Source organism: Vicia villosa, linkage group LG1, assembly GCF_029867415.1.
Source record: "Vicia villosa cultivar HV-30 ecotype Madison, WI linkage group LG1, Vvil1.0, whole genome shotgun sequence".
NCBI classification, from domain to species: Eukaryota; Viridiplantae; Streptophyta; class Magnoliopsida; order Fabales; family Fabaceae; genus Vicia; species Vicia villosa.
Window position 1 is genome coordinate 146440835 of NC_081180.1, and position 27662 is coordinate 146468496.

The 27662-nt window shown below is 35.4% G+C and overlaps 2 protein-coding genes across 4 annotated transcripts; one reads left to right on the forward strand and one right to left on the reverse strand.

The window, feature by feature from the left end:
- Positions 1-5771: 5771 nt before the first annotated feature.
- On the reverse strand, positions 5772-19995 carry LOC131644435 (uncharacterized). Of its 3 annotated transcripts, none has more exons than XM_058914933.1 (20): positions 19560-19995; positions 19199-19466; positions 18681-18786; positions 18447-18588; positions 17966-18227; positions 17022-17389; positions 15746-15819; positions 14723-14876; positions 14395-14587; positions 13953-14145; positions 10397-10843; positions 9900-9957; positions 9285-9372; positions 8780-8854; positions 8604-8687; positions 8331-8474; positions 7924-8005; positions 6689-6771; positions 6530-6584; positions 5772-6359 (listed from the first exon to the last, which is right to left on the reverse strand). In XM_058914933.1, exons 1-20 carry the CDS (start codon positions 19843-19845, stop codon positions 6294-6296), a joined length of 3228 nt encoding a protein of 1075 aa, XP_058770916.1. In that variant the 5' UTR covers positions 19846-19995; the 3' UTR covers positions 5772-6293. The 3 variants fall into 3 exon arrangements, 2 of the variants coding, with proteins under 2 accessions (XP_058770916.1, XP_058770917.1); XM_058914934.1 differs by having other exon boundaries at positions 5773-6359; positions 19199-19463; XR_009296456.1 differs by lacking the exons at positions 5772-6359; positions 6530-6584; positions 6689-6771; ... (1 more) ...; positions 8331-8474; positions 8604-8687 and having other exon boundaries at positions 9900-9980.
- A 145-nt stretch (positions 19996-20140) lies between these two features.
- On the forward strand, positions 20141-22407 carry LOC131644436 (heat stress transcription factor A-7a-like). Its single transcript, XM_058914935.1, has 3 exons — positions 20141-20692; positions 20991-21980; positions 22086-22407. Exons 1-2 carry the CDS (start codon positions 20381-20383, stop codon positions 21708-21710), a joined length of 1032 nt encoding a protein of 343 aa, XP_058770918.1. The 5' UTR covers positions 20141-20380; the 3' UTR covers positions 21711-21980; positions 22086-22407.
- The last annotated feature ends 5255 nt before the right edge of the window (positions 22408-27662 follow it).

The window sequence follows — 27662 nt, forward strand, 5'->3', positions numbered from 1 at the left end:
AACAGCTGTAACTGGCTACCCAGATGGTAAACACGTGTTCACTATTTCTGGACAAGCGTGCGTGCAGTTGAGGGGACGCCTACTTAGGTAACTGTGCTAATCACTTCTTTTGTCATTATTATCTCTCCTCACGTCATGTAACATTAAATGCTATCCATCATTTCCTTTTATTTCTTTTTCTTTTAATACTCTTCAAACGTTTCTTTTCCCTCTTATATTTCTCTCTCTTGCATTCAGTTTCTTTTTCGCTCTCTCTCTCTCTTTGCATTCATATCATAAACCCTAGCAGTTTTCACTATCTGCAACTTCATCATGAATCCTTCGTCAAGTTCTGCAAATCAAGAAACTGATCGTAAACAAAAGAGAAAGGCAACTGATGAACCATAAAACCAACCAAAAAGAGTAAGGATCACCTATGACCCTCTCAAGGTGAATCCCTTTGAAGCTATGACGTCTGGAAACTACTCTAGACGTGTGTATCAACCCCTTGATGGTATCCCTCAATCACCTCCCTCTTCACAGACTTCCACCACCTCTTCCTCTTCTTTCACCTCTCTGGAACCACCATCTTCACCATCTGATATCCTTTCTCCTTCAACCTATCCCACAGATATCTCCTCATCTCTCTCACACCCTTTTCCCACCAGAACACCTAACCCCTACAGTTTTGTGTTTCCTGACTCCAGATTCACTATTAACCCTCCTACACCTACCACTCATGCTTATCTAGAGCTTTTACACTCAGATGTAAATAGCTGGTTGGAGATTCTTGGTGCTGCTCACCTTAATCATCTGGATGAGTATGCTACCTGCAACCTCTGGGAAGCCTTTCGCCAGGATTTTCTGGTTAGGGCTACGGATGTCCAGAGAAGGATCATGACTGAAGCACCTGGTGCTCGTGGTCTTCTCTTGGAAGTTGGTGAAAGCAGCTATCACCATCTCATCAGGAACAGAAGAGTTCTTGAAGAGAGGATACCTGCAGATGAGATGGTAGAAGAAAATCCCCGCAGAGACATAGTGGTATGGAGACCAAGGTATCTTGTGCTGACTGGAGATTTTCAATGGTTGTTTGATTGGTTCAGAATGAACCCTTTTGAAAGTGCTCCTCTCATGGTCTTTCCAGAAGTGGTTTATCCTGCTGAAGTTGCTGGTCCTACTCCTCCAACAAACCTAGCAGCTATTCTTCAGGCGTTGGTAGTTGGAGCTTCTGAGTTGCCTGAACAAGAATATGCTGAGGCTGCTCCTGAGTCAGACTCAGATGTTAAGATGGAAGGTACAGAAGCTGAAGACCTTCTAGAAGATCGTCCTGCTGAGATTGCTGTCCCTGTTGGCAGAAGTTCTGGTGCTTCTTCTTCTGGTGTACCCTCAGCTCTGATGGAGACCTTGGAAGCTCTGCATCAGAATCAAGCTATGCTAGCTTCTCGTTTGGACGCGTAAGAAGCATCCAACGCTGAGTTTCGCTCCTTCATGGCAAGGCAAACTGAGAGCACTGACGGGGTTCATGACATTCTGGCGCAGATTTTGTCTAAGCTAGGGTCTTAGTCTTTGGTCTTTGTAGTTTTCTTTGTTTGATTGCATCTGCTTGTTCTGCATACATCTTTTGTAATTCTGTTTGCTTTATCAATGAAAAGTTTAATTCTGTTTCTTTCTTTTGTCGTTTTCTACATCTGAATCTTTTATATTCTTTTTGATGTTATGACAAAAAGGGGGAGAAAATATATGATAAATGATCTGATTAAATATTATCAGTTACCGGGTAAAAGACCCCACATTACTAACAGAACTTACAAAGTTCTATGCTTTAAGTTGTGCTGTTGCAGGAATTGAAGATTCTCTTTAAAGATCAACATAAGAAGCAACAAGATGAATCAAGCTCTTGGATTCCTGAAGCAAGCTGAGTGCTATGAAGCTTCAGAATCAGAAGCAAGAAGGAAGAATGTTCAGATATTCTGATGATAGAATATGATCTGAAACATTATGTCTATTTGTTCTGATACATTCTATATGGCTCTGATACATATTATGTGTTCTGAAACATATTCTATGTTCTGACTCATTCATGCTGACTTTTGTCGTTTAGTTTTGTTCTGTAACATTTCAGGATGTAGAGATGCTCTGATGATGCTCTGGTACATTCAACAATGTTCTGATACAATCCAGCATGAAGTGAGAAGAAATTCAAGTTCTGAAGCTGTCCCAATGGAAGCAAGAATCAGAAGCTGTGGATGTTCTGAAGATCTAAAGAAATTCAATGTTCTGAAGCTGTCCTATGGAAGCAGAAATCAGAAGTCATGAATGTTCTGAAGATCGAGCACTGTGAACGTCTCTACTGAAATACTCAGGGAAGTCTTTTATTTATAAAATTCTTCTAGTATTAATTTCAGGGGGAGATTATTCATCTCAGGGGGAGATTGTTAATCTCAGGGGGAGACATATTCACATGCTTATGCTATAGCTGTGTAAATTGTCTTTAGCCGTCTGCTCTTTCTGATCGCAAATTCATATCATTTATATATGTTTTTGTCATCATCAAAAAGGGGGAGATTGTTAGAACAAGATTTGTTCTAATCAATATTCTTAGTTTTGATGATAACAAGGATATGAATTTTGTGTGAGATAATGTGGTACTCTAATACATTGCAATTTCCCTTTTAGGAAATATATAAAGAGTATGCACAAATCAGCGCTCAGAAGCTTTGTCTCAGAAGGTTCAGCATGCAACATCAGAACATGGTCTAGCAAGACATCAGAAGATGGTCAAGGCAGAATCAGAACATGGGTCTATGGAAGCATCAGAAGAACTTGAGATCAGAAGCAGAAGCACTGAAGTTCTCATGGTATCACGCTCAGAAGCACTTCAAGGTCAGAAGACAAGAAGATGCTATGCACCAAGCTGTTTGACTCTGATGATATTCAAACGTTGTATACACAAACATCAGATCAGAAGAAAGTACAGGTGGCAGGCTACGCTGACTGACAAAAGGAGCGTTGGAAGCTATTAAAGGCAACGTCAGTAGATACAGCGTGAACAAGGCTCGAGGTAGTTGACAAAAGCGTGAAACATTAAATGCAATGCTGTACGGAATACGCAAAGCATTAAATGCTCCCAACGGTCATCTTCTCAAGTGCCTATAAATATGAAGTTCTGATGAGAAGCAAGGTTACCAATTCTGAACGAACTTATTCTGAAAAACTTGCTGAAACGCTGTTCAACTCAAAGCTCAGAAACTTCATCTTCATCAAAGCTCACTACATTGCTGTTGTAATATATTAGTGAGATTAAGCTTAAACGTTAAGAGAAATATCACTGTTGTGATTATAGCTTTTCAGAAGCATTTGTAATACTCTTAGAATTGATTACATTAATTTGTAAGTAACTAGAGTGATCAAGTGTTGATCAGGATACTCTAGGAAGTCTTAGCTTGTGTCTAAGCAGTTGTAATTAGAGTGATCACGTGGTGGTCAGGATACTCTAAGAAAGTCTTAGCTTGTGTCTAAGCATTTGTTCCTAGAGTGATCAGGTTGTGATCAGGATACTCTAGAAGACTTAGTCGTGGGCTAAGTGGAAAACCATTGTAATCTGTTGCGATTAGTGTATTAAATCCTCAGGTGAGGTAAATCACTCCGTGGGGGTGGACTGGAGTAGTTTAGTTAACAACGAATCAGGATAAAAATAACTGTGCAAATTGTTTTTATCGTTCAAGTTTTTAGACTACACATATTCAAACCCCCCCTTTCTAAGTGTTTTTCTATCCTTCAGATGAAACCTGGCTGTATGGGAAATACAAGGGAACTTTGCTGATGGCGGTCGCGCAGGATGGAAACAGCAACATTTTTCCAATAGCTTTTGCTCTGGTAGAAGGAGAAACAACTGCTGCTTGGAGTTTCTTTCTGAAGAATCTCCGAGCTAGAGTTGCTCCACAACCTAATCTTTGTTTGATTTCGGACAAGCACGCTTCTATTGACAGCGCATACAACAATCCGGCAAATGGTTGGCACAACCCCCCGTCTAAGCATGTCTATTGTATTAGGCATATAGCACAAAATTTTATGAGAGAGATCAAAGATAAATTTTTGAAGAACCACTTGGTGAACGCGGGGTATGCCTTAAACCAACCTGGATTTCAATACTACCGCCGAGAAATAGCGTCGACAAATCCAGATGCAGGGAGGTGGATTGACAGCATTGACAGAGCGAGATGGACTAGGTCATACGACGATGGGGCTAGGTGGGGCCACATGACTACAAATCTTGTGGAATCAATGAACGGGGTTTTCAAAGGCATTCGAAACCTACCTGTAACTGCCTTGGTTAGTGCTACGTATTTTCGGATGGCAACTTTGTTCGCCACAAGAGGTAAGCGGTGGAACTCAGTGTTACAAACACAACAGGTATACAGCGATGTCTGCATGAAATATATACAACAAGAATCTGCCAAGGGTAACACTCATTGAGTGACCGAGTTCGACCGTCATGGCCACACCTTCAGTGTAAAAGAAACAATTGACCACAACCAGGGGCTTCCACGACAAGAGTATCGCGTCAATATCCCAGGTCGTTGGTGCGACTGAGGCCAATTTCAAGCATATCGCATGCCTTGCTCCCATGTCCTTGCAGCATGTTCACATACTCACTTTGATGCATTATCTTTGGTATCAGAAATTTACAAGGTATCAACGTTGCTCAACGTATACGACAATTACTTTCCGGTGGTAGCAATGGAGGCATATTGGCCTGTGTACGAGGGGGAAACCGTTTGGCATAACGATTTAATGCGTCGGAATAAAAGCGGTCGACCAAACAGCAGGCGTATTAGAACCGAGATGGATGCCACTGAAAAAATGCAGAGGAAGTGTAGTATATGTCGTGAGGTAGGACATAATAGGAACAAATGTCCCAATCGTGGTGCTAGCTCCACACCATAGTATTTAGGTGCAATGATATTTGTAATTTATTTTTTCAATGAAATGGAATCAAATTATTAGTTAAAAAAATAATAATGGAAAATAAGTTAACAAAAAAATTATATAAAAAAATAATGTTGAAAAAATAGTTGGAAAAAAGGACCTAAAAAATTTTTGGAGAAAAAATAGAAAAGAAAAAAAATAACATAAAAAAAATGAAAAAAAAAATAAGGGGGGGTGTTGTCGCCGGGGGGTGGCGACAACACCTAAAGATACAAGGAAGGCGCCACTGGGCCTGGCGAACACACTATGGGCCAAAACGTTGTCGCCACCCCCCCGGCGACAACGTGTTATATTTAAAAAAAAAAACATTTTGGTAATTAATTTGAAAATATGGTTATTTTTGAAATTTTTTTAAAAAAAGTGGATATTGAAAAAAAAAAATTCAAAATTTAAACTTCACATACAATTATGTGGGAAAGAGAAAAAAAGAACTCTTTTAAAAAAAAATAAATCACTAAAATTATATTTTAATCACATTTTTTAAATTAAATTTAATGATTGTTATTAAATTCTCATATTAATTATTCATTTTCATTTGATATATATATATATATATATATATATATATATATATATATATATATATATATATATATATATATATATATATATATATATATATATATATATATATATATATATATATATATATATATATATATATATATATATATATATATATATATATAGGTCATGCTAACATGTGCCCTTAGGGCACATGTTAAGAGCTAAATGTTGAAATTTTTTCTAAGAAATTGTGCATTGTTTTCATAAAAAGAGAAATGTTATTAATAAAGCAGAAAGAGAGAAATGATATACAACAATATGAAAACAATATCGATATGATCATAAAAAGAAAGAGAAAATCTAAATTTATACTATTTACACTACAAGATATATATAGACACAGCTACTAGTTGTTCAAAAGGTATTCACATGCACCCAAAATGATCTATCAATTTTTTATATTTTAAAAGTTAATTTTAGTACATTCTGAGTAATTACCCGTATAGCGAACTGGTAGCAGGTATGACATGGATTTTGAGGTGCCCATATTGCATTTAATTTTGCTACATGTTAGCTTGTCTTTTTTTTCTTCCTTTCCATGTGACATATTGTCAGCTTGTTAACGCCATGTATTTCCAGAATGTAGCATATTGTGCTTTTCACACAAAAATCTCCATCTGTTGAGTGAGATCCATTCAGTGATAGAAGAGCGCATATGATCTTGAAATCATTTCTTGTACTGCCTCACCAATTAGAAACTTTCAATTCCTCTGGTATGAATATTCAGTGCAAGACACCCGTTGTTTCAACCTGTAAAATCATCCTCTCGGCGGAGGTTGGAAATAGGGATGCCGTAGTGCCTCATCAACACTTGGCCGATCCTCCTACAATTTGTAAGGAAGCCTTCATTAGATACAGTACTACCCAACTAATGCAGTTGAGTTATTGACCAGTAGATTGACAAGAACAAATATGAGTTAACATCCTCTTCATTTTTAAAGTACCAAGCTTTAAGATCACAAAAATTTCAATCAACACTAATCAGGAATCTTACCGGGTCCCATTGTAGCAGATGGCGCACTAACCGTAAAGCCCAGATGTTTGAAAAACTGTAAGATTAACAAAAATATTATGAAAAGAAAACAATTGCTTCTTAGGAGAAGAGTAGCTATATTTCATAGCACGATAAAAGCATAAATATTAACCAACTAACCCTATTTTAAGAGGATCTCTAGCTTTAATTTGTCTAGAAAAGAACTCTTCAGAACATTTCCAGGATGCAGGCGAAACTCCTACCTATAATGACAGAGATGAAAACTTCAGTAGGTAACATGTTTAGATATGAAAGTTGGAAGGCAGTGTGTTTCAGACAACTAAAACATGTTTGTGAACCATTGAGATGGCTCGGTCTGTGTTCCAAAGTTGGCTTTTATGAGAAGCAATAATTTGTTTCCTTCGTTTCAAGGTTAGTGAACCCACAGCCATGAACCATTGGAATGGACTAATCTAGAAACAGAAATTCAAAATTTCAACTCCAACTTCCCCAAGGGAATGAAATCCAAGATTTTGGTCCATGTTTCTCACTAGGATGAACAAATATTTTTCTAAATGCATCCTGAATAAATTGAATTCTCAATGAAAATTGGAGACAATATTCATTCCATTAGTAAAGCAGTTTGGGTAGGGTCCATCATACCAAATGGTTGACAAACAGAGGAAGGTATAGATAGTCTCGGATTGTTAGAAAGCTATGGTGACGATATTCATAATTCTGTTACAACTGATTTTTCTGTTTTCATTAATTGAAGTTAATTATAACTGATTGCATTTTATAGAAGTAATCCTGTAACCTGCAGTAGCAGGTTACCTAGCTATATACTACTGACAGTTGGCAGTTAATCAACACCAGGCTAGCTTACTCTAATACGGATTAGCATGTGATTTTCAACGAGTTTTAAACCTCAAGGTTATTTGAGCTTTGACACGTTGGGCTGGCCACAATGGCATGTTGATGAACATTAAATAATCTAGGGACATGAATTCAGCCATCTTTTAGGTGAGGCTATGAAATTTCAGATTTGAGAGGTTTCTACCTTGGATAAACCTTCGAATGTTTTCAATCTATCCCACTGATCTTTCTAAATCCTAATTTTTACCCAGTGTTATTATCTTTGGGAGTATAAGAATGCAAGAGTTCTTAACCAATAAGGACCTGAACTTTAAAGATTATCTTCGTCACTAATCACTAGTTATCTGAGTTGAAAACAAGCTCAGTTTAGAAGAATCAATAAAACTGATTCCTTTATAATGTTACAGCAAAACATTTTCCAACATAAAAGTAAAAAATGTCATCAACATTATGCATTAAGGCAAGAAAAGTGTAAACAAATAATTAGCTTTTGACTACGTCTGAACCAGAGACTATACCGACTAAGAAGGTAAACTTACTTGATTCGCTTTGTGATACTTTTTTGAGTGACTGCCAGAAACCCCAGGGATTAAGATGCACAATTCCATGAACGATCTAAATCTGTCAAACACATTAATAAAATAAATAATAGTTATATATATCTTCTAGAGATTCAAATATGCAAGCCTTCAGAACAAACCAGAATTGAGCTACAAATTCACAGTTGAGTTTGTAACTAAAAACAACCAGCAAATAATTTGGCTTAGAAGGCATCTTCGGAAACAAAAAAAAACCAAGTACATTCACTTTGAATTTGGCACTATACAAGAATTAATATTGGCTGCCTTTAAGGTTTGAAGAGGAGAAATTATAGTCAGAGGGGGCCATAAAACATTTATGGTATTGAAGAAGGTTATGATTACAGCTTTCTAAAAGGCATACATACTTGTATGCCAGCTCCTTCACACCCTCATTCCAGCCCTCAAGATGGCGGTCCAAAAGAGCACGTGTAAAAGCATTTATCTGGAAAATATTGGGTGTCCCTAAGACCATCTCTAACATCACAACACCAACACTCCACATGTCATACCTGTAACAGCAGAAAGATTACTTCAAAATTTTCCGGTAACACCGTCTAAAATCTAAATCCACCAAATAATCAAGCAAAATCTATAAAAAATGAAATACAAATACTAGATTTTAAGTCAGCTAAGCATACTTCAAATTTGAGCTTGTTGACCCTTGATACCATGTAGCATTTAGTAAAGCTTCAGGAGGTGTGTACTCGTAAGTTTGTTCAGCTCTGAAATAACATAAACCATATGTTTATCACAAGAAGCACATACAAATAAATTAAATAGTAAACAATAGTATTAAAACTGAGCAATAAGAGACCTTGAAGGCCCAGTAGAAGCATACAAATGCTTTATTGTGAATTCGTCAATTCCACTTCCAAAGTCAATAATACGCCTACAAGAAACAGAAAAAAGACATCAAATTTGATGCAAAACAGTAAAATATGCACAGGCACATTCAAATAATTGGATTGCCAAATCCAATTTTATAGGTAAGCAATAACCCAGTTTATTGCTATCAAGCATTAACAGAGGAATTTCGTTAGCAGGAAGCCTTTTAGATTACCCTAAAACTATGAAACAGATAGGGCGAAGAATTCAAGAAATTACTTCTAATCATTATGTAGGATAATATTAAAATTAAATGCACGTTTGCATGAAAATATGGATTAAACACAATCGATCAAATAATATTATAAACAGAAGCAAGTTAAGTAGACTTACTTCAAATATATAGAATAGAAGGTTAAATTGTTTCCCAACAATTCTTAGAAAAAGGTTAGAATAAAAGAAGTCTCAAATAAAACTAAGATACTTCACCGTACATTTTGGTGGAAAAATTATTAAGTTTGGTTGGAGCCTCTTTCAAGCATCTCCCTGACTCTGGATCTTCAAAGCATATCACCATATTCTCTTCAAAAATAAAATATACCTCATGTTAGTTTAGTTTACAAAGAAGCAAGTTCTTTCAATTGAACACTACATCATAATAAAAAGAAAATTCAAACAAAAATACATCAGGGGATCACAGATGGCATTCTTATTATGGACCACGGATAAAGGGATATTATAAAAGTGTTTTAACCAACCAAGCATTAATTACAAAAGTGAGACAAAGATCTGGAATATATGAGATAAAAAAATTCTATTGAATCACCAGATTTGATTTCTGCTTAGTAGCAGCAAATATAGGAACCCAAAATGAAGACAGGTTGATTAAGAGGGTCGATTACACAATATAGTAACATGTCAGATTCCATAAAATAAGTTAACAGCTGAACAAATATAATCCTCTTTGCATTTACACTATTTGCTAGAAAATTAATAACTACAAATTTAGCAGTACCAACTAATTGATGTCCTTTGCAAAACAATTGTGTTCATTTACAAATCTACACGCATACATCTTTCAGACACCATTAACTACCCCCATGTCTTACCAGGTTTAACGTCCCTGTGTGTGATATTGCGGTCGTGACAAGACTTGAGTGCCAACAACTGAGCAAATAAAAAGAGAGGATCTGTCAAAAATAATAGTATAAATACCACAATGATCCCTGGGAAATTTCAGATGGATATATTCAGACAAATAGAAGTTTTACAACTAACAGTGACCATATTGGGGGTGTTTGTGGACCGGTCAAGGTCAATTTTGAAGTAAAAATTTATCTCCTCTAAAGATTCAATTCCTTGGGTGGGTACACTGGTCACTTTCATTTAACTCCATGTTAAATACCAATACAAATTTGTACCCAAAAAAAAAACTAATACAAACAAAATAGCAGTAATTATGATAAAAACGAGCAACTGAATTTTGTAGAATCCTTTCTAGGGGGAAAAGGTGTTGTGCTGTCATAGGTCTCAAAGTATATGTTATATATTAGTTAACCATACAATAACAAAAAATACCCCTTACAAACCTACATTGAAGACGTACCAGCTGCCAGATAAGGTTGCGCATTTCTTCTTGCCCTTCTTCTGTTGTTTTCAACCAACGCCACCACTTTGATGGGTGTAGTATCTGAACTTGTTTCACTTGCTCAAGTCTTTCTTTCTCAGCTGTATTGTTTGCATCTTCTATAGTGTATAAAAGCTTTGACAATGACACTCCTTCATAACTGAATACAAGCCATATTTCATTGGACCGAGACTCAAAAGATTCCACATATCTTGCAATATGGTTCAAACCTTCTTCATATAAGGCACCTTGCAGTTGAAATTTGTTTTGAAATGAATACTCAGAACCATATTGTGATGTTTCAAATACACAGTTTGATTTTCCACCCATTAGCACATCTTCAAAGCACATAGAGGCATTTAAGAAAATTTCGCCGAAGTATTTTTCCCTCAGCCCACTTAAGTACACAGCAGACCCTTTCTCTACCTGTTCAGAACAATTAAAAATGATCTATATGACCTGCTTACACATGTATAATAAAAAATACAGTGCCCCCGAACACATAACTTCCTCTTAGAAAGTCTAAGCATAAAAAAGAGCATACTAGAGGTAAGTGTAGTTTATACTTTTTGTTAGGTTGTAGCTTTATGCTTTCTGTTGATAACTTCGTGTTCTTCTGTATATTGTGCTTTAGGGCCTTTGGACCTCATTAGACAAGATTGCAGCTTATTTTGGTGTTACTCACTATAGCAGATTCTAGTAGGTAAATTCTGTTATTAACAGAATCTTAACAGTTGCTACTGTGTTCATTAAGGTGAGGATTGTCGCCACTTATAAAAACAAAATAAGTCATATCTCTAAGTAATGTGAGACTAAATCCATCCCTTCAAACCCAACAAAATGAAGGTGTTGGAGGCTGCAATGAAGGCAAGTCAGATGACGCAATTAGGCGACTAGGGAGGACCACAATGAAGGCGGAACTTCCAACATACTCCCTAACACCCAGGTCTCAATGAGCTGAAGCCTGGATGATGCAGGAAGCCCAACAACAAATCTAAGATAGGCTCTGATGCCATCTTTGATTGTGTGGGTTGATCTTAACTCATCTCTACAAAGTCGGCTTGTAAGGTGAGGATTGTCCCCGCTTATAAACACAATACAAACCATATCTAGCAACGTGAGACTAAATCTACACCTTCAAACCCAACACAGTGAAGGTGTTGGAGGCTGAATGAAGGCAAGCCAAATACCGCAATTAAGCGACTATGGGCTGATCGCCATGAAGGAGGAATTTCCAACACCCCCTCCCCCATATATAGCCTCCTGTATATTCAGATTTGTTAGCTAATTCAGATTTCAATTTCAGATAACAGAGACGCTGCAAATTTTCCCACTCGTATTCTTGCACATATTTTCATTTCAAGTCAAAACAAAATTCTTCATATTAAAATCAATGAAATTAAACATTAAAGGTTTTTATTTTGGTGATAACTATTAGAGTATAAGAATAGGACTAGAGTAGCATCTCTAGAGTTAACTAATCAAGAACTATGCTGAATCAGTACAGTTAGGATTGGTTATAAATACCAAATCATTGTATCAGTGTAACTAACTTTGAGAAATAGAAATCAAAATTCTGTTAGATCTAACCAACTCTTTCTCTTCTCTCTCTCTTCTCTCTTCTCTTTCTTCTCTCAATTCTTATGGATTTCTCTTTCTATTAATAACAATAGAAAACTAAAACAATGCATCTACTTAATAGATATTTACTAAAAGATGATTTACATTTGGAGAAAAAACAGAGATGTCAGATACAAAGTGCACAGCAGAAGCTGAAGAAAGACAAACAAAATTAACTAATCAAATAAGGCAAACAACCAGGGGTAGAGCCAGCATTTGAGCGACTGAGGCAAAGAAGGAAAATAATAAAGGAAATAATTTTATAACAGTTACATTTAATTAGTTATCTAAAGTAAAAATATTTAAATGAAATTATATTAATTAAAAAATAATATTTAAGTTAAAATTTATATTCGAAAGTTGTTAAAAGTATTAAAGTAAATGCAGTAAGTGCATTAGTCATGTCTGTAATTGTCTTGTTAAGCAAAACATATTAGACACTGTAACAAACTTTATGCTGAATAAGCATATCTGTAATGTAACTAACTCAGTTAGTTATATGTCCCTATAAAGTGCAGTCGTTACGACTCGTAGCTACTGCATCATAACAATCATTTGATCAATCATAACAGAATTCTTTTTCTTTCTCTCTTTTAGAATATTCTAGCTGATGAATACATCATCCTCTCTACTTTTCTAATAAAAAGCATTATCATAAGCCCAAAAAAAGACAAAAGAAATGATAGTCTCAGAATTTGGATTGAGCCTAACTCATCTCTACAAAACCGACTTAAAAACTTGATTGAAGGATGAGGATTTCCCCCACTTATAAGCATATGTTCAAACCATATATTGTCTGAATTGAGATTCATAACACACCCCCTCACGCCAAGGACTAGACATAACGAGGCTCTTGATACCATCTCAGAGTTTTACACAACTCATCCTTACAAAACCGGCTTGTAAGGTGAGGGGCGTCACCCTATATAAACTCTTTCACTGCTCTATCTCCAACCAATGTGGGACTTGAGATTTTTCCAATACACTCCCTCACGTCCAACACTCTGGGTTTGGTGCGTGAATATTAAACGGTGGACGGTCCAATCTCCGATCGATAGGCTCTGATACCATCTCAGAATTTGGGTTGAGCCTAACTCATCCCTACAAAACCGGTTTTAAAACCGGCTTGTAGGGTGAGGATTGCCCGCACTTATAAGCATATGTTCAGGCCATATATTGTCTGACGTAGAGCTCTTAATAGAAAGAAACGAAAATAAAGAAAGAAACAACAGAAAGCAACGAAAATAAAAAAAGAAACAACAAAATAAATTCTCTCGTGAAGCCACAACTTATAAAAAAGTCAATACAAAAATGGAAGACTAATGCCACCCCATTTTAAAGGAAAACAGCGAGAAGGAAAAAGAAATAGAAACCAAATGGCTCTCAAGTCACAACCACTCAGAGAAACACACACATACACACAGTAGTAGTCTAGCAAAGGAAGAAAAAAATGAACAAGGTGTTTATGCGAGAACAAAAATGAGAAGAGATGTGGTTGTATCCTATCATCTTATCATGTCATGAGTGGTGTCATGATGAGGGACCTTAATGTAGTTTGACACAAGTAAGGTAAGAATTTGGGGATGACTATGGCACCAGTGAGTCGCTCATGGCCTCTGTATCAGCGAACAGCTTCCTCTTGGGGTTAAATAATCCACATAGCAGCACAATGGCCCAATTTCTAAAACAGTTTATAGGAAGAAAAGCCTATTAAGCCTATAAATAAAGACCGTGGAGTTCAGTTCATAATTTGTATAAATAAGCAAGGCAGCAAATTATTGCACGTTATTCTTGTTGATGTAGAAAAAATAGGTTTATACTTCTTTCTCCCGATAAGCAATGCATTATGACACTTAAAGAGATCCCCATAAACTGAAACCATTAAAAACATTCCTGCTTCACTCAAATGTATTACCATTATACGTTTCAAAATGTACAGGGTGTAGTTAGAAGAACCATCCTGACATTCAGGATTACTTGAGCTTCTGTTTCTGTTATTGTCACCCTTGCTCGTTTCTGCAGTAATGTTACCTTCATTACAATTCCAATGAAAAGCCAACCATACTTCACCATATGATCCACGACCAAAACTCCTCCTAAGTATATACCTACATACCAAAATGCATATTGCCTCAACTGTTGAGCTGAGGAAACATAAAACCTCTCTCATACAACAACACATATTAACAGTGATAGTATTGGCTATCCATATACAACACGCTTAAGGGAATATCAGAGTTGTATATGGATTTAAAAAGGTAACTTTTGCCCAAGATACTAGCTGTGTCATTTACTAGCAATCATTGATTGGCTTATAGATGTGTCGCAACATAGGAATTCAAACCAAATAAATTTACCTTGAATCCGGCATTGAGTAGTCAGAAGAACCATCATCAGAACCTGTATCATGTAAAGGAATTGATCCAAGAAGACCAATAAAACTGGCAAAGCCTTCTGGATTTATGCACTGGTCTTTGGGTTCATTGATATTAGAGCTCAGGTAAAAGCAGAAGTTTTGGTCGCTGTACAAAATTATAGGGCCGTCTACTTCTGAAAAAGGAACCAACCAAAGTATATTTGATTGTCAACAGATAAACTTAAAGTCAACCAAGTAAAAATAACGACAGTAAAACCTAAAAAATGTATAAAGATTACATAGTGAGATGGCATCACATCTTTGCTTACCAGTTTGTTGATGAAGGTTGTTTGGTAGAGGCTGGGGTAGTTCATACAAATAATCTTCCCAATCATCTTTTTTAGCCGGCCATTTAGATTCCACTGAATCATCAAGATTTTCCGCTAAATAAAAACATCCAAAATCACCATGTTTCACTTCAACCTATCATAAAAGGAAACCAAAATGAATTTATTCAGATTAATTTTGACCAGAAGGATCTCTGTTGTGCAATACTATGATATCAAAAGAGTATATAGAGAAGGATGAAAATTTGTTTTTGCCGACACTAATGAAGAAGATATCAAATTCTCAAAAATTGAAAATCCACACAGGTATCTCAATGTAAAGATGAGACTTTAAAAGAAAAACAGCTGTTTTCTGGTAACAGGTGTAATTGGTATCAACCAAAAATGTTAATAAATCAGCCAAAAAATACGTCTCATAATAAAAGAGAAAATTTGAGATATTAATCATCAAAGTTGGTGCATAGAAAAACTTAGAGTTGTTGTTTACTCTGTGAAAACATTTCTATTTTCCTTTCCTAAAATTTATGTTAGTTTTACTTGTTAACAAAAAGAAAATACTCTTGAAGTTAACATTGCCCTACATTTCCGGAAACAATGGAAATGTCAAAAGAGCTATTTTCATTATTTTCTGAAATACAAAATCTCTGGATATCATTTTATCTTCTCTCCACCGGAATGACTCACTTTAAAGTCTCTTTTCTTCTTGGTACCAAGTAAACTAACACAAATTTTAGGAAATGAAAAATGGAAAATGTTTTCACAATGTGAACAGCCCCTTAGTTGTCTCGTCTCAAATAAAAATACAGTTTTTTTCCCACAAGTCATGCACCTCACTGCCAAACAAAATACTGTCATAAGATAAGAGTTTTATGCTAAAATTGAAAATTACAATTACTCTGCTCATAAAAATCAATGCATTCCTTAATTTCATTGGAACACTCAACTTATGAGATAAGGAAATAAGGAAGAAATCGGCAATAATAAATCTGATGGTTTCAGCCTTACCAATATTCGCTTAAACTTGGTATCTAGCTGACGAGTGTGCTCCGGGTGCAATAGATGGGAGGTGATATCATTAACTGAGTAAGTACCAAATAGTGAATTAGTAGATACAAATTAATAGGAAAAACATGAGCTACTAAAAGGAACAACCAAAGTAAATAATTTCAGTGATCATTTAAGTTTCCAGCAGTGCATCATATACCGTGGAAAATTTGATTTTTTTTCATCGAATTTAAACATCACAAAAGCACAAAATGCACACCAAATGTGACATCTAGAAAAGTTAAACTTTGTCAAACTGTGTCAAGTAATAAAACTAGCATATATAGCGTGTATTGTATGTATCTACTTGATATTGCAGGTCACTAATAGCTTTTTTGGCCTGACCTTTTTTCCATCTCCTCCTTAAAACGTACTTGTGCCAAAAACATTTTCCTTTAAAAGATGTAAAACTGAATAAAAGGAGCTTCTTGAGAGCCTTTATGGAGATTTTTTTCAGACTAACCGTCTTCGAATCTAAATTTTCTTCCTTTGATATTTATTCCCTTTCTCCTTTAGGTATTCCTGTGACATGTGAGGCTGCGACTGTCGGCTAGTCTTATACCCTATTTCTTGTGCGCTTTTTTCCCCCAATTGCTCTTGCCAAGTTGCCATGCTTTCGCCTTCTTTTCTTCCTTAACTGTTTCTGCTAGAGTATATTTTTGCTTTTTCTTGACTGTTTCCTTTATTATGTTTGCGATTAACCTTCTTTACCTTTGTAAGTTTTTTCCTCTTCATCTCAATTTTTTTTAATGACTTTACTTGTTGAAGTTTTGGAAACTTAAAGAATGCATTTGAATAAAATTGTAAAGCTTGTGTGAAAGGGAAGTAGGCATATGGAATAATTATAACATGGGGGAATTGGTTTGATAAAAAAAATTAAGACAAGGGAGTTAAGTGCAGTGAAGCAATGGTTTTGAAAACTGCAGGAGAGGTCAGGTTAATAGTATATACATTAATTTCCTGTTTAATGACAAAAAGGTGAACCTAACCTTGTTGATACTACCATATGCATTTAATTCATTATGAATAAACTGACATAAATTAACAATGGTCACTGACATAAATTAACAATGGTCACGAGTAAATAAGCTTCTACTTTTAATTCATTGTTTAAATCCATGAAAGTTATACATTTAATTCATTATGGATAAACTGACATGCATTAACAATCGTCACGGCAGGGAGTAAATGAGCTTCTGCATTTAATTCATTGTTTAAATCCATGAAAGTTACATACCAGAGCTTCTGTAAGCAGATTCCTGCAGACCAAATAATGGGAAACCTGTATCACCATTTTCAGTGTAGCTTCTTCTAAGCGAGTTCTCAGAAAAGTTGGCCGATTCCAGAGGAACAACAACTGCTGCAATATTGTCCATACTGCCCTTTTCAAAGGCAGCATCAATAATTAAATCTGCTAATGAATAGGAAGATGAAGAGGTGCACTCTGATCTCATGTCCCTAAAACGGTGTACTTCCCACAACAAATCACAGACATTTTGTACGCTCAACTTCTCAAAGACACCATCAGATGCAGCCACCAAGTAGCTATCATTAGCAGTTAGAGGCTGCCAATCAGTCACTTCTGGTGCAGATATAACTCCATAACTGTTGAAAGTTCATTATAAGAAATGTGTTAAAATTTCAATACATAATTGTAAAGAAACCAGTCGCCCTGAAATTTTAATTTTGTTAGCCCCACACACATTAGTGTTTTGGTTTTGAAGCCTGGACAAAGCACAAGTCCTTCCCTACCTTTTTACAATTTAATTTTAATACAAGACCGATAGTTGGTTTAAATTTGTATCTCTATTAAAGGAACTGGTATTAACCAATCCACGTTGTAATTACTGTGCACTAGCTGCACAGTACAATAGTCTATCTAACTGCCCCTAACTTACCCCTAAAATCTAGGAAACTAATCCTTAGATTTAAGAAGTCTTACTAACTCAATTGAGATCTATGGTTCTATAAATAGATCTAAATCCGTAGTAATCACAGTTAACAAAAACACAGCAGAAATCAAGAGAATTCAGTTGAGAATTCTCTCATCACGTTCATGAGAAAATAAGAATTCTTACAATCTCCAATATGAACCGCCTTGCACATGACATAAGGCTGCAGATACACTGGATAAGTTGATATACGCTTGGAGTTTATGAAAATAATTTCCACTGAACCTACCTTTTAAATAACACATCACCAATAGCTCGTGTAATGGCCAACTGACCATTTACGCGAGGCAAACCACCCCAATTCAGAACTCGACCACCAGCAGCTTCCACCCGAGTTCTTTCATCCTCTCTGTCTGGATGATGATCGCTAGTCAACTCCTTCACTGCAAAATGAGCGAGCCCGTGGGAAGAAGCTAATCTGTACTTTTCACGATCCCACACAGAAACAGAACCATCACGCTCTGTCTGTCTATATAGCTTTAATAGGGAGTCTACAAAAATATATATTAACAACAATAGTCATGATTTCGAATAAAAAGTATGCCTGTCATCTTATCATAACACACATAATATCATATTTATATTTATATGTTTATACAGAAGCAAGGAGCAACAATATAATATTTATGCAATATCCTAATAAAGACATGATAAACTTATATCTTTAATAATCGAAGTTTGGTTATACTGTATTTCATAATCTTTCTCACCTTTAGCCTCCTTAGGGGACTGAAAATTTTCAGAGCACAAGAAAGCCTTAGAGTCTCCAATATTGGCAACCAAAAATTTATCATCTGCAACCAATACAACTGTTGCTGTAGATCCTGAGTGAAGGTTATTTCTAGAGGCTTCCTTCACAGTTCAATTGAAAGATGTCAATAAAAGAACACACGCGAAAATGTATCAAATAAAGTTTTGTAAAAGTGAAAAACATTCAACCTTACCTCAGAAAACTTTGCATCAATATCATGGATTGCTCTCAACAATGCTTCCTTTAAAATTTCCAAGTGAAAAGAATCATCAAAGTTAGCAGAAAATACATTCCGCAACCTGGAAAAGTAATTTTTGGTGAGATAGACATACAAATGTGAGAAACTTAATTAATGTAAAACTAAATGCTGTTTGAAATACTTAGTACACCAATAGACCAACAAAACAACTCCAAATCTGAACCAAATATCAGCAAAATAGATATTCAAAAGTTATCCACTATGCGCCTAAATTACACATTTCTAACTGAGAAGCGATCATTCAACAACAACAACAACAACAACAACAACAACAACAACAACAACAACCAAGCTTTATTTGACTAAGTGGAGTCGGCTACATGGATGAATCATTCATGATAAATAACTATTACTGGACGATTGATCAACAATACTAGAGAAGCGAAAACACCTCTCTGGTGTTAGCTGTTCCTAAAATGTAAGTAAAACTATAGCTGCATTTGCAAAACCACCTTTCCGAATGCTGTTCATGCCATTGCCAACCTAAAATCTCTTTCCATCTATGCAATAAGTTTACGTGATCACTGTCTCTCCTGTGAAGCAATGTTCCTGTCGAAGTCTTTGATACAACAGAATACATGGCATCAAGAAGAAAATAAGTATGCAGAACAAAATACTCCATCAAAAGCTTCGACGCCATCTCACTAGCTTCAGCACCGTTATGGCCGTCGAAAACCGCCACAATTCCAACTACAACCTCCCTGATCCCCATCGGACCTGCTCCAGCAACAAACAAATAGAATCAGAAATAAATCCTCCGATGAAGCCTCAGAACACGAAACAGGAAAGAAATTGGAATACTGAATAGTTTACCGGGGAATGGAATGCGAACATCGAGGACACAGAGTGTGCGATCCTCTTGTGATTTTCTTCGACCCTGGAGCATCGACGACTGACAACGAGTTGTAGTTTGACGAGGAGAATCGTAATCGAAGAGTCTCCAGCGGGGGCATTTCGGGGATTGGAACACCGCCGGAGCACCGCCGTTTTTGTAAACCGTCAAGCATGTAGATGATTCACCGTCAGCGAAGGGGATTCCGGTGGAAAGCAGAAACCCTAACGCAAAGAAAAGGTAATTCGAAGAAATCCTTCTAATCATGTCTGAAAAATTCAAGCACCGAGTTTACTTTTTCATGATTTCAATTCTATTACAATCAGATTTTCCGATTGCGCCAAAGCTTGTAGTATCGCGCCTTTTTTTTACCTGTCACGTTTAATTGATTTCTTCGGTAGCACCGAGACTTCTGAAAATATGTGTTCAAACACTTGCACCGATTTCAAACAGTAACACTTAAACATGATTAAATTTAATTATTTATTTTTTCAAATTATTATCGGTGTTCAAATTCCGGAGTAAAATCTGTATTTCATAGGGTCAGGGCAGGGTTGTTTTGGGAAAATATTTGTTTTTGCTAGCTTGATCTTTCTCTCTGTAACATCTAGAAATTTCCATTTCATTCAACTGCTACACGAGGAAGGTGTTAAATAAACTTTATCCCAAGATATCTAGAACCTTCTATTCAATTATTATCTTTCAGCATACTCATTAATACTATTTTAGTCTATGAATGTATAAAATCCTTCAAACATTTCACTCTATGATCTAAGACTTTTATTTTTAATTTTGATTGACAATGAATAATATGTTCTATGTGAAAGGAGAATACATGGAACCATTTTCATCATCATTTCAATTTGGATATGAATGCCAACCATTGATTCCACCACCCCAACCAATTGAAGGACTTCATGAAATTAGGCCTCAACCATTCCTCACCAAAACGTTTGATGTAGTGAGTGATCAAAGTACGAATCACGTGGTTTCGTGGAGCAGAGGTGGCGCCAGCTTTGTGATTTGGGATCCACAAGCTTTCTTCAATTATCTGCTTCCCAGATACTTCAAACATAATAATTTCTCAAGCTTTGTCAGACAACTAAACACTTACGTAAGTAAACACTTGCTTTTATTGTTTGTTTCTTCTAATTAGTAGTTTCTCATCTAGTATAGTTACATGTTTTTTTGTTCAGTTCTACGAAAAAGAATGAATCGATTCAACTGGTTGAACCGTGAACTAGTAACATGAATATCTTCTATGTATGGTTTGGTTAATTGAGCAACTCGATCACAGTTTCGTCTGTTTGAACGGTTTAAAGCAGTTGAATGATCTGAGTTTGCTGCCAGTTTGGTATCTGGGTTGGATTTTCTCATACTGATTGTAGACTTGTGGTGTGCAATATTTACAGGGTTTTAGGAAAATAGATCCACATAAATGGGAGTTTGCAAATGGAGGATTCCTAAGAGGGCACAAACATTTGTTGAGGAACATAAGGAGAAAGAAGGGACCTTCTCGGCCTATTGACTGTTTTGGACTAGATGCGGAAATTGATCGTTTAAGGCAAGAGAAACAGGTATTGACGAAGGAGCTTGTGAGTCTTAGACAGAAGCAATATAAGGCCACACTGTACCTTCTAGAGATGGAGCAAAGGTTACAAGGGGTAGAAGTCTATCAGAAACAAATGATGTCATTCTTAGATAGAGCTGTGAAAAACCCTGCAATAATTCACCAACTACTCCAACAAAAAGAGAAGAAAAAAGAAACCATGGCCAAAAAGAGAAGGCTAATTGGAGGTGAAGAAAGACGAAGCAGTGTAAAAGTCGAGCCTTTAGAATTAGGAGATAATGAATTTTCTGTGTCGGAGTTGGAATTGCTAGCTAAGGAAATGCAGGTTTTTGGAAGGGGCCGGGAGATTAACAAGGACAATAAACCTGAGGCACTAGAATTACAAGAGAGGATGGAAGGAGCACTTGATGATGAAGGGTTCTGGGAAGAACTAATGTTAAATGTGGCATTTGAAGGTAGATTTGACATTCCAGCTGCTGAAGATAATGATGAGAATGAAGATGATTCATGTGAACTACTGAATCAAGAATTTAAGATTAACTCTTTTCCTCCATCTCACTAGTTTCAAGGCTTCCAAAGTCAATGTTTTACTCCAACAGTCGTTGGAGTGGAGTTATCCTAATTGCAAGCAAGACAGTAAAATTACATGCAGAAGGAAAATAATTTACTTCTTGGTGTTTCTAATTCGAATCCTATAATATGTTCTTTAGTAACACTTGTTTAAATCCAAATTCTCTCACTTTTCTCTATGTTTGATTAGGTAGGTTGCTGCTAGTGCTGGGACAAGATTCTTTGACAGTGAAAATTGTTATTAGTTATGCCATAACTCGAGGTTCGATTTTTTACCACCGGGCAGCTATACATGTATATAGCGCTTCATATAAATCCAGATATGTCATTTCCTATTGTAATTTGTTTATTACCTTAATGAATGTAGATTATTAAGAAGATATAGCATGGACAAGAAGTAGCTGATCTCCAACAAGCATAACTGAATGAACATTAAGGAATCTAGATGAGAAGTTTTGACCCCTAACATTATGGAATCTTTCAATGCTTACATATTTGGAAGTTGCTACTACTGGCACTATTACTTGTGACTCGATTCGTTTAAAGGTCTTACTCTCAAAGCATATAATTCCTTCAAAGCAGCCTTATAATCCAAGCCTGCTAGATAGCTTAACTGTATGGACTTTGTATGTATTTTTGAAGATCAATAGGGAAAATAAATTAATAGGTCTCATTAGATCTGATTCAATTTTACTGGCTTGATTCTACTGCTTCCATTCTGTCATAAAAGCTATGTCTTTCAAGTTCTCATATGATAACCTCCCATGAACAAAAGAGTGATGGAAAAACTTCAAATATCAATTACACCACTTCAAATTGATCTATGATTTATAAATGAACATTCTTTGAAGTTAATCTTTACAGTGCATATTTTTAATATAATGCAGGTCATTTACTTTTTATACACCAGAAACAGAAATAGCGGTATGCATAAAAATAGAAAAAGACGTCAGAGTTAGTTATGCAAGCCTCAAGGAATATACTCAAATAGCCTTGTCCCAATTACATCCAAAGCTCACCAAAAAACCTCTGAAATAATTCCTAATCTTTCAATGTGATTTTCTCAACCAAACTATATGTAAAACCATGTCATTAACAACTCTCTTAGTGGTTTGTATTAGTATCAGACCATCTTTAATCTTCAGCAAATTTATGCGGTGCCTCAACTTTCTTAAGGAAACCACTTTAGTGATGAAGTATGAATGATGTCTGTGATCTCACGGACCATGTCTTTGTTAAGAAATGCAAAATTTCTTCATCGTTAGATTTGTGGAAGATTAAAATAATGCAGAAATATATTAAAATTAATAATAATAAGTGAAATATACAAGTTTTTATGAAAACTTTCTTAGACAAAATCTACAATCCGATTACACCCAAAGAATAAATATAAAACTTCTTAACTGGAATTTTCACTCTCTTTCTTAGATGTCTAAGACACATTACTTCTTATTGTTTCAAAATGAAAACAAATTTTTCTTTTATGACCAAATAAAATGAATAACTAAGTTATGACTTTTTCTCACTTTTTCTTTTTAAAGATTTCCCCCCTCCTTTACCTTCTCGTAATTAGCTAGTGTCCAATTTGGTGTCTTATGCAAAGGATTTAGTTTGGCCAACTTTTTCTATCAAATTGTTGGAAGTCATTTGGAAGTTTAACATACCGAAAAAAATTAAGATTTTCGGTTGAAGATTTTTTATCAATAGACTTCCTCTAAAAGACCTTTTGGCCAATAGAGACTTGTCTAATGCTACTTCTCTTGATTGCTTGTTTTGTACTAATCATCCGGAAACTTTGGAACATCTCTTCTTCCAATGTTTAGTATCGAAAGGGGTTTGGGAAAGAGTTTTCCTTTGGTCGGGAAATGTTGTGGAGATTTCTTTTGAAGAATTCAAGAACTTTGGTTGCATTCAAGACAAGGTGAAAGAAACCAAGACTAGAGCTAAACTTAATTTAGTTTGGTTGGCTTTAATTTGGAGTGAGGAATGCTATAATCTTTAATAGTGCCCATCCGCACTCGAGTTAACAGGTGAAAACTTGAATTAACTGGGTTCAGGTGCCACCCGATATTTCGGGTGCAAGTTTGGGTAGTCTGAAACCCGCATCCGAAACCCAAAATCATACGCGCTTAGACATTAAATTACATAAATGGAAATTTATAATGTTGCGGTTGGAAAGTTATGGAAAAATTGATGGAAAATTTTAATGTTGCTGTTATATTTTGTGTATTTTGCTGTGGGTTCGAGTTTGAGTGAAAAAACCTGAATCCAATGAGTGTGAACGTAGGTGTTATTTTACCATCCGAATAGCCTTTGGGTTTGAGTTCGGGTTTGGGCAATGTGAAACCCACACTCGTTGTTATCCCTACTCATAACTCTATTTTAATTCTTAGATGATTATTCTAGTAGGTAGCGGAGCACAACTTCAACTTGTCAATACTCATCACCTTTGTTAACATGTCTATTGGGATGTCACTTCCTTAAATCTTTTCCAATGTTAGCACCTCTCTAGCAGGGATTTAATGAAATGGGATTTAATGAAATGATAACGAAGACCCATGTGTTTTGTTCTCGAATGAGATGCATAATTCATTGATAGATGGATTGCACTTTAACTATCTTTTTACAAAACACTTTTCTCTTGCGTGAAATTCCACTCTACTAATGATTCCTGAAGCCATATAAACTCTCTGTTTTCTTCTGTGAGTGCTACATATTTAGTTCATGGAATGGATAAAGCAACAATCTTTTATACCTGTGATATTCAACTAGTGGATTTAGTACCAACATTACTTCACCAAGCAAATTATGCATCAACGTACCCTTGTACTTTTATTTCTCCTTTGTCAAAGTACAAACATTTTTTAGTGGTGTCTCGTAGATATCTCGAAATCCACTTAAATACTTTCCAATGAATTGTATTTGGATTCAACATAAACCTACTAATAACTCTCACTGCATGGCTGATGTTTGACCTCGTATAGACCATTGTGTACATCAAACTTTCGATTGTTCAAGCATACATAATTTTAGCCGTGGATTATTTTTCTTGCTCCGTTTTCGGTGATTAAACCTTATATAAGCGAAAATAACTTTCTAAAGGTGTGCTAATTGTAACACCACAACATTTTTCTAGTTTTTATATTTGTGTTTTTATCTTATAATTATTTGAATTTTTATGTTTAAATTTGTTATGGATTTTGCTCATTAAAATGTATAAGTTAATTAATAGTGACAAATCGGGGTGGAAATAGGTTAGGTTTTAGAAGGTATGAGTCTGGTCTACGATAAATTCAAAAGACATGAGTATGACTTATGGCTTATTAATTAGATGGTCTCTTTTTTGGCATGGTCTGCCCATTTAAAAAGTCTGGTCTGTCCTGAAAGCCTATTTAAAATCATGTTTCCCATTAAGATTTTCAATTAGTCCATATTACTTACGAAGCCTTATAGGTCGGTCAATATAATTACATATATAGGCGGACCTATTTAGCCTTTTTTCTAATATATATGTATATATAGGCTAGCCTATTTAGTCTTTTTTTAATATATATGCATGGCTAACCTATTTAGACTATTTTTAATCTATATGAAAAAATAGGATAGCCTATAAGGCTTCATAGACTTTTTTAATAGCCTAATCTGACCTACTTAATTAAAATAAGCTTTTAAAAAAGCTTAAGCTTGACCTTTTTATTAAGGGTAATGTTAACATATACCCTAAAGGCACAAATTAAGAACTAAATGTAGTTAGTTTGTTTTGGAAATTGTGCCATAATGTTATTATAAGATTAAAATTAAATTTTTTATTGTTTATTTCCATACAAATTTTCTATTTATGTGTTTCTTCACATGTGCTCCAAAAATTAGCATTACCCTTTTATATTAAATAGGTCTGACCTGACTTAGCCTTAAATAGGCTAGACTATATACCCCTGTAGGCTAATCTGTCATATTCCCATCCCTAATTACAAATCGAGATGATATTAATATTTTAATATTATTATATATAAAATGATATTAGTTCTATATTATTGTTATCGAGATGATATTAATATTTTAATATTATTATATATAAAATGATATTAGTTCTAGATTATCGTTATTATAAGTATATAGTATATTTGTTTTAAATTATAATATTTTTATAAGTCTTAAAATGAATTTTGTTAATTACATTTTTTATATGAGATTTTAAAGTCATTTTAATAAAATGAAAATGTTCTGGGCCGACTAAAGGCTGTTGAAGCAGGCATAGCGGCAAGCAACAAAAGATTTGGAAATATTGATCCGGGATTTATCGTCCTCGGAGATGGAGAGATGTCATTCAACAGTTTCTACGGTTTCGAGCTCGGGTTTGAATGAACAAAAGATAAAAGGATATAGACAGAAAAAAATAAACAAATACATTCTTACAAGAGAAATAACTTATCAGACATGCAAATATACTCACTCGTCTCAAACGTAAACTTACCGACCCATTAAACTCAACCTACGATACTCATCTATGTTATCACGTATCTCTCACATAAGCGTCCATCTCTGGAGCACAAACGAGATCATCTCACAACTAAGGTTATCTCTAACGCAAAGCTGCGAGAACATCCGTATTCTCGCGTCGGCGATCTCTCGCGCGTCGCTCAAACACGAAAGCATTACGTACAAATACAAACAGTGAATGCTAGCTCTAAATCTATCTATAGAGTTCAGAACCAACAGATTATCATCCTAGATAAAGATTCAAGCAGTTTATCTCTAAAGCAACCTAAATCCCCAGCACAGAGCAAAACTCCAGGATAACATCAACATAGATTTTTAAAGCAAGTTAAATATAACATTATAATCGGTAAATATACATAAGATTCGAGTAACTATACAAACAAACCCAACACAAAGAAATACACAGAGAATAGAAGAGATGAACCAAATATCTCGCGGGTTGTCGGCTCCAGTTGATGAGAAATCCACCTCCGATCTTCCAAGTGCACGACCCGGTGTTGTTTTCTAAGCTAATCCTACTCTAAGAATGAAAATATTGGAGTTGGGCACAAAAACTTTCCCAAAACCATAACCATAACATGTACAAATGAAAGAAATATAAAAGCAATTCTGCGCAGGTCCGCTAAGTGGGCTACCTCCGCTAGGCCGACTACACTTATTCCCCAAAATATCTGTAATAATACACGTAAGCTCGCTAAGCGGACCCAAAAATCTTCCAGCTTCTGTTTTGCTCCGCTTCAAGCTGGCTTATTGAAATTTTATAGCATAAGTGCGCTGGTGCTCCGCTAAGCGAACTGTTCTGCATAATTTTGCTTAGTCAGCTCCAAAATTACGAAATCGAAGTCGTGCCTTCGACACTTTATTCCTCGAGGCTCCGATATGCATGAATACCTATAAAAACAAAGGGAAAACTATTAAACGATACATAAACGCATCAAAACTCAATTATGCTAATATTTACACAAAAGTTGAGATTTTATTACAAAAACTATACGAATAGAATTGATAAGTGCCAAAACTATATACTCAAAATATTGACATTTTGGCACTTATCAAACTTTCCCCAACTTGAAACTCTATTTGTCCTCAAACAATGTCAAATAAATCAAAGAATCAAAAGTAATAAACCAAAGAATTGTGAATCAACAAGTTTTGAAAACCAAAAACGAGTGTATGGCTCAATACAAAAACGTATAAACAAAGTAAATACTTACCACTATCCTAAAACAACAACATGTAAACGAAACGAATCCTAAGTACAAAAATGATATAAAACATTCTAAAAGAATACAAGCTCACATCATGAATCACACCTAGCAAAAATTCATCAAGGGATGAAGAACACACAGAAATGAGGACTTTGAACACTCATCCAACAATCTTGCAAACAAAAGATTAAATTATGCATTCATCCAAAAATCACATTGAAGATATAAAAGCAAGA